The sequence below is a fragment of the Anolis sagrei genome, chromosome 13 (assembly GCF_037176765.1).
Source record: "Anolis sagrei isolate rAnoSag1 chromosome 13, rAnoSag1.mat, whole genome shotgun sequence".
NCBI classification, from domain to species: domain Eukaryota; kingdom Metazoa; phylum Chordata; class Lepidosauria; order Squamata; family Dactyloidae; genus Anolis; species Anolis sagrei.
Genome location: NC_090033.1, coordinates 3,975,996 through 3,990,606, shown reverse-complemented (window position 1 = coordinate 3,990,606; position 14,611 = coordinate 3,975,996). Strand labels below are relative to the sequence as shown.

General features: G+C 42.3%; 1 protein-coding gene across 1 annotated transcript; it reads left to right on the top strand.

Moving 5' to 3' along the window:
- Window positions 1-4,290: 4,290 nt before the first annotated feature.
- Window positions 4,291-13,935, top strand: HES4 (hes family bHLH transcription factor 4). The gene is made up of 4 exons (XM_060758984.2): window positions 4,291-4,566; window positions 8,148-8,243; window positions 10,040-10,127; window positions 12,950-13,935. Exons 1-4 carry the CDS (start codon window positions 4,459-4,461, stop codon window positions 13,525-13,527), a joined length of 870 nt encoding a protein of 289 aa, XP_060614967.2. The 5' UTR covers window positions 4,291-4,458; the 3' UTR covers window positions 13,528-13,935.
- The last annotated feature ends 676 nt before the right edge of the window (window positions 13,936-14,611 follow it).

The window sequence follows — 14,611 nt, the reverse complement described above, 5'->3', positions numbered from 1 at the left end:
ATTATTGGAGTCCACACTGCAACATAATCCGGGATAAACACAAAAGCATAGGGATCAGAGCCTGGGATGATAGATAGAGCCTGTCTAGAAGGGCTTTGAACCGGATTATTGGAGTCCACACTGCAACATAATCCGGGATAAACACAAAAGCATAGGGATCAGAGCCTAGGATGATACAGACCACAAGGGCTTGGAACCGGATTATTGGAGTCCACTCTCGCTCTCTCTCTCTCTTCCCCACTTTGAACCGGATTATTGGAGTACACTCTCTCTCTCTGTCTGTCTCTCTTCCCCACTTTGAACCGGATTATTGGAGTCCACACTCTGTCTCTCTCTCTCTGTCTCTCTTCCCCACTGTGAACCGGATTATTGGAGTCCACACTGCAATATAATCCGGGATAAACACAAAAGCATAGGGATCAGAGCCTGGGATAATAGAGCCTGTCTAGAAGGGCTTTGAACCGGATTATTGGAGTCCACACTGCAACATAATCCGGGATAAACACAAAAGCATAGGGATCAGAGCCTAGGATGATACAGACCACAAGGGCTTTGAACCGGATTATTGGAGTCCACTCCCTCTCCCTCTCTTCCCCACTTTGAACCGGATTATTGGAGTCCACACTCTGTCTCTCTCTCTCTCTGTCTCTCTTCCCCACTGTGAACCGGATTATTGGAGTCCACACTGCCATATAATCCGGGATAAACACAAAAACATAGGGATCAGAGCCTGGGATGATAGAGCCTGTCTAGAAGGGCTTTGAACCGGATTATTGGAGTCCACACTGCAATATAATCCGGGATAAACACAAAAGCATAGGGATCAGAGCCTAGGATGATACAGACCACAAGGGCTTTGAACCGGATTATTGGAGTCCACTCCCTCTCTCTCTCTTCCCCACTTTGAACCGGATTATTGGAGTCCACACTCTGTCTCTCTCTCTCTCTGTCTCTCTTCCCCACTTTGAACCGGATTATTGGAGTCCACACTGCCATATAATCCGGGATAAACACAAAAGCATAGGGATCAGAGCCTGGGATGATAGATAGAGACTGTCTAGAAGGGCTTTGAACCGCATTATTGGAGTCCACACTGCAACATAATCCGGGGTAAACACAAAAGCATAGGGATCAGAGCCTGGGGTGATAGAGACTGCCTAGAAGGGCTTTGAACCGGATTATTGGAGTCCACACTGCAATATAATCCGGGATAAACACAAACGCATAGGGATCCGAGCCTGGGATGACAGAGACTGTCTAGAAGGGCTTCGAACCGGGTTATTGGCGTCCACACTGCCATATAATCCGGGGTAAACACAAAAGCATAGGGATCAGAGCCTGGGATGATAGAGCCTGTCTAGAAGGGCTTTGAACCGGATTATTGGAGTCCACGCTGCAATATAATCCGGGATAAACACAAAAGCATAGGGATCAGAGCCTAGGATGATACAGACCACAAGGGCTTTGAACCGGATTATTGGAGTCCACTCCCTCTCTCTCTCTTCCCCACTTTGAACCGGATTATTGGAGTCCACACTCTGTCTCTCTCTCTGTCTCTCTTCCCCACTTTGAACCGGATTATTGGAGTCCACACTGCCATATAATCCGGGATAAACACAAAAGCATAGGGATCAGAGCCTGGGATGATAGATAGAGACTGTCTAGAAGGGCTTTGAACCGCATTATTGGAGTCCACACTGCAACATAATCCGGGGTAAACACAAAAGCATAGGGATCAGAGCCTGGGGTGATAGAGACTGCCTAGAAGGGCTTTGAACCGGATTATTGGAGTCCACACTGCAATATAATCCGGGATAAACACAAACGCATAGGGATCAGAGCCTGGGATGACAGAGACTGTCTAGAAGGGCTTCGAACCGGGTTATTGGCGTCCACACTGCCATATAATCCGGGGTAAACACAAAAGCATAGGGATCAGAGCCTGGGATGACAGATAGAGACTGTCTAGAAGGGCTTCGAACCGGATTATTGGAGTCCACACTGCAATATAATCCGGGATAAACATAAAAGCATAGGGATCAGAGCCTGGGGTGATAGATAGAGACTGTCTAGAAGGGCCTTAACTGCTGTAATAATAATAATAATAATAATAATAATAATAATAATAATAATAATAACAACAACAACAACAATAATATAATACACTGTGATATAATAATTATAATATAATATAATGACAAAATATTAAAATAATAATAATACAATGTTAATATAATATAATAGCAATAAATTAATAATATAATTATAGTTATAGTAATATAATAAAATAATAATATAATAAATAACAATTAATAACAATATAATGTTATTAATAAACACAAAAGCATAGGGATCACAGCCTGGGATAATAGATAGGGCTTGTCTAGAAGGGCCTTAACGCATCTACAGTGCGCCTGCTATAATAATAATAATAATAATAGACTGTAATATAATAATTATAATATAAAAATAATTAACAATATAATGTTAATATAATATTTTAATATAATAGCAATAAAACAATAATATAATTACAGTAATATACATATAATAAAATAATACTAATGAAATGATAATATAATAAATCATAATATTATAATGTAGCAATAAAACAATAAAAAATTACAATTGCAGTAATATAATATAAATATAATAAAATAATAAAAATGAAATAATATTATAATATAATAAATAATAATATAATAAATAATATAAATGTAATAATATAATATAATAACTATTATTACAGTTATTATTATCGTTATTATCTTTATTGGGTTCTTATTATTATAGTTATAGTTATTGTTTTATTATTATAATAGCTATATTATTATAGTTATATTATTGTTGTTGTTGTTATTGGGTTGTATTATTATTATTATTATTATTGGGTTGTTATTATTATAGTTATATTACTATTTTGATATGGTCAAAATTGACTAATCAATAAAGAATTGTTGTTGTTATATTACTATTATTGTTGTTATTGTGTTATTATTGTTGTTATTGGGTTGTTATTATTATAGTTATTATTATTATTGGGTTGTTATTATTGTTATAATTAGTGGGTTATTATTATTATAGTTATTGGGTTGCTATTATTTTTATTTTTATTGGGTTATTATTATTATTGTAGTTATTGGGTTGTTATTATTATTGGGTTATTATTGGGGTATTATTATTATACTTACCGTGTTGCTATTATTATAGATGCTATGATTATTGGGTTATTATTATTGTTTTTATTATTATTATTATTATTATTATTATTGGGTTATTATTATTATTATTGGGCTATTATTATTGTTATAATTTATGGGTTATTATTATTATAGTTATTAGGTTGCTATTATTATTATTTTTATTGGGTTATTACTATTATTGTAGTTATTGGGTTGTTATTATTATTGGGTTGTTATTATAGTTAATATTATTGGGTTATTATTGGGGTATTATTATTATACTTATTGTGTTGTTATTATTATAGATGCTATAATTATTGGGTTATTATTATTGTTTTTATAGTTGTTATTATTATTGGGTTGTTATTATTATAAGTATTATTATTATTGGGTTGTTATTATTATTGTTATAATTAGTGGGTTATTACTATTATAGTTATTGGATTGCTATTATTATTTTTATTGGGTTATTATTATTATTGTAGTTGCTATTATGAGGTCATGAAGAGTCGGAGACGACTGAACGAATGAACAACAACAAGTTGCTATTATTATTATTATTATTATTATTATTATTGTAGTTATTGGGTTGTTAATATTATTGGGTTGTTATTATTATAGTTATTATTATTATTGGGTTATTATTGGGGTATTATTATTATACTTATTGTGTTGCTATTATTATACTTGCTATAATTATTGTGTTATTATTATTGCTTTTATAGTTGTTATTATTGTGTTGTTATTATTATTATAGTTAAATTATTATTATTATAGTTATATTATTATTGTAGTTCTTGTTGTTGTTGTTGTTTGCTTGGCACACCTTTTCTTTTTCCACGGGTGGACGGGACGTGGAATTCCTTCCTCCTGGGCTCCTCTGAGTGGGAGAGGAACAGATCTGGAGATACCTAGAGATATGAATACATATATGTATATATATTATATATATGGGGAGAGGGGCTTATCCTGGGGGGGGGGGGTGAGAGGAAGCCCAGCGCGTGACTGACAGCTCGCGGGGGCGCCGTCCAATCGCTGTCCACGGAGGGGAGAGCCCGGCCTGGGATTGGCTGCCCGGAGTGTGGGAAAGAATGTGGAGAAGGTTTCACACGAATTGGGATCCGCCGCCGGCTATAAAAGGGAAGGGGGAGCCGCAGACAGAGAGACACTCCGCCTCTGACTCCTGCCCTTCAGTCCTCCCTCCCTCTGCACGGCTCTTTCCAAGCCGCATTTGGAGTCCTGTTTGGAAAGGGCGCAAACCCGGATCGAGAGCAGGATGCCGGCGGATACCATGGAGAAGCCCACCGCCTCCCCCATCGCGGGGGCTCCGGCCAGCTCCAGCCAGACCCCCGACAAGCCCAAGAGTGCCAGCGAGCACAGAAAGGTGAGCAAGGAGGGCATGGAAAGAAGGGTCTTCTACCACTCCTGGGGATGGAAACCCCCCAGAGAGGTCATCTTGTGGTCCAAAAGGGTGGGATGGGGTGGGAAGTGTTAGCTTTGGGGCTGCAAACCCTCAGGAGAAGGTATCTTTGCTTGCTTTGGGGCTGCAAAAAGCTCCAGAGAAGGCATCTTAGGGTCCAGAAAGCAGGAATTGAGAGGGATATATTGGCTTTGGGACTGGAAACCCTCCAGAGAAGGCATCTTCACTTGCTTTGGGTCCAAAAGGCTGGAACGGAGTGGGAAATATTGGCTTTGGGGCTGGACACCCTCCAGAGAAGGGATCTTAGGGTCCAAAAGGGAGGGATGGGGTGGGAAGTGTTAGTTTTGGGGCTGGAAACCCTCCAGAGAAGGCATCTTAGCTTGCTTTGGGGGTGCAAAAGCTCCACAGAGGTCATCCTAGGGTCCAAAAGGGAGGAATGGAGTGGGAAGTGTTAGCTTTGGGGCTGCAAACCCTCAGGAGAAGGCATCTTTGCTTGCTTTGGGGGTGCAAAAGGTCCACAGAGGTCATCTTAGGGTCCAAAAGGGAGGAATGGAGTGAGAGATATTGGCTTTGGGGCTGCAAACCCTCCAGAGAAGGCATCTTTGCTTGCTTTGGGTCCAAAAGGGAGGAATGGAGTGAAAGATATTGGGTTTGGGGCTGCAAAATCTCCAGAGAGGTCATCCTAGGGTCCAAAAGGGAGGAATGCAGTGGGAAGTGTTAGCTTTGGGGCTGCAAACCCTCAGGAGAAGGCATCTTTGCTTGCTTTGGGGCTGCAAAAGCTCCAGAGAGGTCATCTTAGGGTCCAAAAGGCAGGAATGGAGAGGGATATATTGGCTTTGGGGCTGCAAAAGCTCCAGAGAGGTCATCCTAGGGTCCAAAAGGGAGGAATGGAGGGGGAAGTATTAGCTGTGGGGCTGGAAACCCTGCAGAGAAGGTATTTTTCCTTGCTTTGGGGCTGCAAAAGCTCCATCTTAGGGTCCAAAAGGCAGGAATGGAGTGGGAAGTGTTAGCTTTGGGGGTGCAAAAGCTCCAGAGAGGTCATCTTTGCTTGCTTTGGGGGTGCAAAAGCTCCACAGAGGTCATCTTAGGGTCCAAAAGGCAGGAATGGAGTGGGAAGTGTTAGCTTTGGGGCTGCAAAATCTCCAGAGAGGTCATCTTAGCTTGCTTTGGGGTCCAAAAGGGAGGAATGGAGTGAGAAGTATTAGCTTTGGGGCTGCAAACCCTCCAGAGAGGTCATCCTAGGGTCCAGAAGGCAGGAATGGAGAGGGATATGTTGGCTTTGGGGTTGCAAACCCACCAGAGAGGTCATCTTAGCTTGTTTTGGGGTCCAAAAGGGAAGAATGGAGTAAGAGATATTGGCTTTGGGGCTGCATAATCTCCAGAGAGGTCATCCTAGGGTCCAAAAGGGAGGAATGGAGTGAGAAGTGTTAGCTTTGGGGCTGCAAAAGCTCCAGAGAAGGCATCTTTGCTTGCTTTGGGGTCTAAAAGGGAGGAATGGAGTAGGAAGTGTTAGCTTTGGGGCTGCAAACCCTCCAGAGAGGTCATCTTTGCTTGCTTTGGGGGCCAAAAGGCAGGAATGGAGTGGGAAATGTTAGCTTTGGGGCTGCAAAATCTCCAGAGAAGGCATCTTAGCTTGCTTTGGGGTCCAAAAGGGAGGAATGGAGTGAGAGATATTGGCTTTGGGGCTGCAAAAGCCCCAGAGAAGGCATCTTAGCTTACCTTGAGTCCAGGAGGCAGGATGTTGGGATGGGAAATAGTGTAAACAATCCAGTAACAAGGCGAGGACTCATCCTTAAGCATTGAGATCGATGGCCAGAGCCATGGTCGAAGGAGAAGGGTGTCTGGACCTCACTGGGAATGTGGATTGCAAGGCTAACAATTCACAGTTTGGGATTGTTTTGGGAACTGAGATGCCCTCTGGATTGCAAGGCTGAGGAAACCCATATGGGGTTGGGTTCAGAATTGAGATGCCCTCTGGATTGCAAAGCTGAGGAAACCCATAGAGGATTGGCTTCAGAATTCTGGATTGCAAGGTTGAGGAGACCCATATAGGGCTGGGTTCGGAATTGAGATGCCCTCTGGACTGCAAGGCTGAGGAAACCCATAGACTATTGGGTTCAGGACTGAGATGCGCATTGGATTTCAAGGCTGAGGAGACCCATATAGGATTGAGTTCAGAATTGAGATGCCCTCTGGACTGCAAGGTTGAGGAAACCCATAGAGGATTGGGTTGGGAATTCAGATGCCCTCTGGATTGTAAGGCTGAGGAAACCGTCTTGTGATGCCCTCTGGATTGCAAGGTTGAGGAAATCCTCTTGAGATGCCCTCTGGATTGTACAGCTAACAAGAAACCCATAGAGGATTGGGTTTGGAATTAAGATGCCCTCTGGATTGCTAGGTTGAGGAAGCCCATAGAGGACTGGGTTGGGAATTGAGGTGCCCTCTGGATTGCAAGGCTGAGGAAACCCATATAGGGTTGGGTTGGGAATTGAGATGCCCTCTGGATTGCAAGCTTGAGGAAACCCATATAGGATTGTGTTCAGAATTCTGGATTGCAAGGTTGAGGAAACTCATAGAGGATTGGGTTGGGAATTAAGATTGTAAGGCTGGATTGTAAGGCTGACGAAACCCACTTGAGATGCCCTCTGGATTGCAAGGCTGAGGAAACCCATATAGAGTTGGGTTCAGAAATTAGATGCCCTCTGGATTACTAAATTGAGGAAACCCATACAGGATTGGGTTTAGAATGGAAATGCCCTCTGGATTGTAAAGCTAAGGAAACCCATATGGGGTTGGGTTCAGAATTGAGATGCCCTCTGGATTGCAAGGTTGAGGAGACCCATATAGGATTGTGTTCAGAGTTCTGGATTGCAAAGTTGAGGAGACCCATATGGGGTTGGGTTCAGAATTGAGATGCCCTCTGGATTGCAAGGCTGAGGAAACCCATATAGGATTGGGTTGGGAATTGAGATGCCCTCTGGATTGCAAAGCTGAGGAGACCCATATGGGGTTGGGTTCAGAATTGAGATGCCCTCTAGATTGCAAGGATGAGGAGACCCTCTTGAGATGCCCTCTGGTTTGCACAGCTAACAAGAAACCCATAGAGGATTGGGTTGGGAATTGAGATGCCCTCTGGATTGTAAGGCTGAGGAAACCCTCTTGAGATGCCCTCTGGATTGCAAAGCTGAGGAAACCCATATAGGGTTGGGTTGGGAATTGAGATGCCCTCTGGATTGCAAAGCTGAGGAGACCCATATGGGGTTGGGTTCAGAATTGAGATGCCCTCTAGATTGCAAGGATGAGGAGACCCTCTTGAGATGCCCTCTGGTTTGCACAGCTAACAAGAAACCCATAGAGGATTGAGTTGGGAATTGAGATGTCCTCTGGATTGTAAGGCTGAGGAAACCCTCTTGAGATGCCCTCTGGATTGCAAGGCTGAGGAAACCCATATAGGGTTGGGTTGGGAATTGAGATGCCCTCTGGATTGCATAGTCTTGATGCCTCAACGTCTCCCCTTTCTCTCTCCTCCCCAATCCACTCCACAGTCTTCCAAGCCCATCATGGAAAAGCGCCGCCGGGCCAGGATTAACGAGAGCCTCGGCCAGCTCAAGACTCTCATCCTGGACGCCTTGAAGAAAGACGTAAGTGGGAGAGCCCAACTGGGCGTCCACTTTGTTTATATCGTGCCACCCTCTCCCACAAGGGGCTCGGGACGGATTACAGGGCAGCACATTGTAGTGGTCATGAGAGTGCATACAATACAAGTAAAATACATCAGTATTTGCATTTAGAGCAATAAGACTTACAAAAGATAATAATAATAATATATTATATTATGTTATCATCTTTTGTAAGTACTGTTATAAATGTAATAATAATAGTATACATTAATATTGTTTTGTTATTGTTATAAATGTAATAATACTAATATATATTATATAATTGTTGTATTATATTATTATCTTTTGTGTTACTGTTTTAAATACAATATTATTATTATATTATAATTATTTTTATTATATATATTATTTATAATATTATTACTATCACATTTAGAACAATAATATTTACAAAAGATAATAATATTATATAATATATAATAATAAAACAATAATTATTATATAATAATATCATTGCATTTGAAACAATAACACAAGAGATAATATAATATTACTACATTTAGAACAATAAGACTTACAAAAAATAATAATATTATATATATAATATATAATAATAGAATAATAATTATTATATAATAATAATATTGCATTTGAAACGATAACACAAGAGATAATATAATATTACTACATTTAGAACAATAAGACTTACAAAAATAATATTATATATATAATATATAATAATAGAATAATAATAATTATATAATAATAATATTGAATTTGAAACAATAACACAAAAGATAATATTACTATCAATTTAGAACAATAAGACTTACAAAAAATAATAATATTATATATATAATATATAATAATAAAACAATAATTATTATATAATAATATCATTGCATTTGAAACAATAACACAAGAGATAATATAATATTACTACATTTAGAATAATAAGACTTACAAAACATAATAATATTATATATATAATATATAATAATAGAATAATAATTATTATATAATAATATCATTGCATTTGAAACAATAACACAAAAGATAATAATATAATACCATTATATAAGAATATATTAGTATTATTACATTTATAACAATAACACAAATATAATATTAATATATAATAATATTTAATATAATATAGTAATATATTATTATTATGTATAACAATAACACAAAAGATGATGATGATAATATATATACATACACATTTAGGACAATAACACTTAATATTGATAATAATAATACTGATAATAAGATAATAATAACATGTACTTTTTTCATGTCAAGAGCGACTTGAGAAACTGCAAGTCGCTTCTGGTGTGAGAGAATTAGCCGTCTGCAGGGACGTTGCCCAGGGGATGCCCAGATGTTGCCCAAATGTTTTGATGTTTGACCATCCTTGTGGGAGGCTTCTCTCATGTTCCCACATGGGAAGCTGGAGCTGAGAGAGGGAGCTCACCCTTCTCCCCCCCCCCCCCCCCGGTTCGAACCGCCGACCTTTCGGTTGACCGGTGATTTAGGAAAGGGCTGAAAGGACTCCCCATCTTCTTCTGCCTGTCAATAGAGATGTAGTTGGCATCTTATGGTCCTAAGAGCTCTGTGACCTCAAGCAATGCAAGGACGGTGGGAAGGAGATAAGAGCCAGATGCTAATTAATTAGCCTCAGGCAGCCTGATGTAATGAGGATGGTTTTGAGGCATGCACCCGACACTTGACGACTCTATTGTCTTTAATTGCCCACACACCCAAATAGAGCAAAACCCTTCATTCATCTCTTGCTCCTTTGCTTCCTCCTACAGAGCTCCAGGCACTCCAAGTTGGAGAAAGCAGACATCCTGGAAATGACCGTCAAGCACTTGCGAAATCTCCAACGAGCCCAGATGACAGGTGAGTGGCAGATCCGGGGCAAAGTGGCTCTTTGGGACTTGAAACCACAACTTCCTGGTCAAAGGCCATCCCCAAAACAGATTGCCTTCTCTCCTTCCCATCTCCTCACCTTAGGGTTCGCCTAAGTTGATGTTCCTCAACTTGGGGATCATGGAAGGTGTCAGAGAGGTCACCAAAGACCACCAGAAAACACACTATTTTTTGTTGGTCATGGGAGTTCTCTGTGCCAAGTTTGACCCAATTCTATCCTTGGTAAAGTTCAGAATGTTCTTTGATTGTAGGTGAACTATAAATCCCAGAAACTACAACTCCCAAATGACAAAATCGATTTTTTGAGTGATGGTCACTCCTTGGATTAGTAGGTGCCTTGTGTCCAAATTTGGTGGCGATTAGTCCAGCGGTTTTTGAGTTATTATGTCACAGTCTGAGAGAGCCCTCAGTGTGAGAAAGGCCTCAGTGTGAGATAGGCCTCAGTGTTAGCAGGAAGGCCAACTAACACTGAGAATCTTTGGTAAAGGAAGCCCCAGGTTGAAGACCCTCATGTGTGTAAAAGAACTACTGTGTGAAGCTCCTGTGTAACTTCGGTGTGAGAGCGAATCTCTTTATCTGCATGAGAAAGAAGCCCAGCATGAAAGCAAAGAATGAAGTATAAAGAACTTTGTATGTAGGTGAACTACAACTCCCAAACTCAAGGTCAATGCCCACCAAACCCTTCCAGTATTTTCTGTTGGTTGTGGGAGTTCTATGTGCCAAATTTGGCCCAATTCTAACATTGGTGGGGTTCACAATACACTTTGATTGTAGGTGAACTATAAATCTCAGCAACTACAACTCCCAAATGTCAATGTCTATTTTCCCCCAAACTCCACCAATGTTCACATTTGGGCATATTGAGTATTCGTGCCAAGTTTGGTCCAGATCCATCATTATTTGATTGTAGGTGAACTATAAATCCCAGCAACTATAACTCCCAGATGTCAAGGTCTATTCTCCCCCAAACTCCACCAATGTTCATATTTGGGCATATTGAATATTCGTGCCAAGTTTGGTCCAGATCCATCATTATTTGAGTCCACAGTGCTCTCTGGATGTAGGTGAACTACAAATCCCGAAGTCAAGGTCAATGCCCACCAAGCCCTTCCACTATTTTCTCCTGGCCATGGGATTTCGGTGTGCCAAGTTTGGCCCAATTCTATCATTGGTGGAGTTCAGAATGCTCTGATTGTAGATGAACTATAAATCCCAGCAACTACAACTACAACAACTAGAAAGGATTTTTCAGGAAGCTATACGTATCAATGTACAGCCTAGAAGAGTAGTTCTCAACCTTCCTAATGCAGCAATCCCTTAATACAGTTCCTCATGTTGTGTTGACCCCCCAACCATAACATTATTTTTGTTGCTACTTCAGAATTGTAATTTTGCTACTGTTATGAATCATAATGTAAATATCTGATCTGCAGGATGAATTTTCATTCGCTGGACCAAATTTGGCACAAATACCCCATACGCTCAAATGTGAATATTGGTAGGGCTGGGGAGGGGGATTGATTTCGTCATTTGGGAGTTGTAGTTGCTGGGATTTATAGTTCACCTACAATCCAGAGAGCACTGTGGAATCAAACAATGATGGATATGTTTTCTGGTGGTCTTGGGCGACCCCTCTGAAACCCCCTCACAATCCCGACCCCCAGGTTGAGAAACCATGCAGTACAATGAGACACACAAACATAAACAAAGGCAAAGGCTTCTCCTTTCATTTCCAGCTTTGGAAGGTCCAGAAGCACTAGGCAAAAGCTTCTCCTTTCATTTCCGGCTCTGTAAGGTTGAGAAGCACTGGGCAAAGGCTTCTCCTTTCATTTCCGGCTTTGGAAGGTCGAGAAGCACTGGGCAAAGGCTTCCTCTTTCATTTCCGGCTTTGGAAGGTCGAGAAGCACTGGGCAAAGGCTTCTCCTTTCATTTCCAGCTTTGGAAGGTTGAGAAACACTGGGCGAAGGCTTCTCCTTTCATTTCCGGCTTTGGAAGTTCGAGAAGCACTGCGCAAAGGCTTCTCCTTTCATTTCTGGCTTTGAAATGATGAGAAACACTGGGCAAAGGCTTCTCCTTTCATTTCCGGCTTTGGAATGATGAGAAACACTGGGCAAAGGCTTCTCCTTTCATTTCCGGCTTTGGAAGGTCGAGAAGCACTGGGCAAAGGCTTCTCCTTTCATTTCCAGCTTTGGAAGGTCCAGAAGCACTAGGCAAAAGCTTCTCCTTTCATTTCCGGCTTTGGAAGGTCGAGAAACACTGGGCAAAGGCTTCTCCTTTCATTTCCGGCTTTGGAAGGTCAAGAAGCACTGGGCAAAGGCTTCTCCTTTCATTTCCGGCTTTGAAAGGTCGAGAAACACTGGGCAAAGGCTTCTCCTTTCATTTCTGGCTTTGGAAGGTCGAGAAACACTGGGCAAAGGCTTCTCCTTTCATTTCTGGCTTTGGAAGGTCGAGAAACACTGGGCAAAGGCTTCTCCTTTCATTTCCGGCTTTGAAAGGTTGAGAAACCATGGCCTAAGTCCACACAAAAAGCCTTGCAGCTGAACAAAGGATTCAAATCCAGGTCCTCCGTCACCAAAGCCCGCTTGCAACACGGGGAGCGGTGAGTCAGCCAATCCCTGAGAAAGCCAACTGCAAAAACGTGTCCACCCAGGAGGAGAAATGCCAGAGCTGGCATCTAGTTCACAGATTTTGCTTGGGAAAGGAAGGGGGAGGAATTGACCCCCACAAGAGGCTTAGAAAGGCTTTGAATGATTCCAGCTCTTAATCCCTCCCTCTCCCTTTCTTTCCTGCAGCCGCACTGAGTGCCGACCCGACCGTTCTGGGCAAATACCGTGCCGGATTTAACGAATGCATGAACGAAGTCACCCGTTTCCTTTCCACCTGCGAGGGCGTGAACACCGAAGTCCGCGGCCGCCTCCTAGGACACCTCTCCACATGCCTGGGCCAGATCGTGGCCATGAATTACCCGCCACCCCCGCCGCCACCTCCGGCCGCCACCGGGCAGCCGGCGCATATGGCGCAACCCCTGCACGTCCAGATGCCGGGCCCGGCGGCCCAAGGCGGTGCCATGCCCGTGCCGTGCAAACTCAACCCCGGCGAAAGCATGTCCCCGAAGGTCTACGGCGGGTTTCAGCTGGTGCCGGCGACCGACGGCCAGTTCGCTTTCCTCATCCCTAACCCAGCTTTCCCGCCGGGCAGCGGGCCGGTGATTCCTCTCTACGCCAACGCGAACATGCCCGTTCCCTCTGGCGGCTCGACGGCAACTCCTTCCGTCTCCCCGGTGCAAGGTCTCACATCCTTCGGAGGGAGCTTAGCGCCCGTCTCCCAAGCCGGCGGGGAGCGCGGCGAAACCGTCTGGCGGCCGTGGTGACTGTCCTTTACCTTTCGCCTCCCTCCGCCGTTGACAAAAGACACATACATGAATTTGGCTCCGTTGTATGGAGCCAGGACTTTGTGGAGTTTTTGTCCTGTTTGTAATTTTCCTTTCTTCCTACGAACTCTATTTATTTGTTTCCAAAGGTCTTGTATTTTTACTCCCCTTTTTTTTCTAAAAAAAATAATAATTGAAAACAAAAATGTTGTGTGAAATATAAAAAAAAAGTCTTAGTTTTTTTTTATCAAATTTTCCCACATGCTATGCCAAAGCTTCTTTCTCTCTTTGTGTTTGTGTACGTATGTCTGAGAGAGTGAGTCTGTGTATGCGAGTCTGAGGATTTTCCTTTTGTTTTGAAAAGACTATTGGAAGATGTTTATACCAATAAACTTTCTTGAACTAGAATGGTTGCTGTGGAGTTGGTAAGGGGTAGGGATGGGGCCCCCCCTCTCTCACATACACCATTCTCTCCTTCCTTCCTTCTCTCTTTCCTTCCTTCCCTGCAACTTTCGCCTTACCTTCTTTCATCCTTCCCTATCTCCCTCTTTCTCCTTCCTTCTTCCTTCCCTGCAACTTTCGCCTTCCCTTCTTTCATCCTTCCTTCCCTATCTCCCTCTTTCTCCTTCCTTCTTTCTTCCTTCCATCTATCCTTCTCTTCTTCCCTCCTTTCCTTCCTTCCTCCTTCCCTCCCACAGCTCTTTACCCCCTCTTACTTCCTCCCTCTTTCCTTTCCACCCTTTTGTCCTTCTTCTTTCTTCCTTCTTTCCCTTCCTTCCTTCTTCTCTTTCCTTCCTCCTTCCCTCCCACAGCTCTTTACCCCCTCTTACTTCCTCCCTCTTTCCTTTCCACCCTTTTGTCCTTCTTCTTTCTTCCTTCTTTCCCTTCCTTCCTTCTTCTCTTTCCTTCCTCCTTCCCTCCCACAGCTCTTTACCCCCTCTTACTTCCTCCCTCTTTCCTTTCCACCCTTTTGTCCTTCTTCTTTCTTCCTTCTTTCCCTTCCTTCCTTCTTCTCTTTCCTTCCTCCTTCCCTCCCACAGCTCTTTACTCCCCTCTTACTTCCTCCCTCTTTCCCTTCCACCCT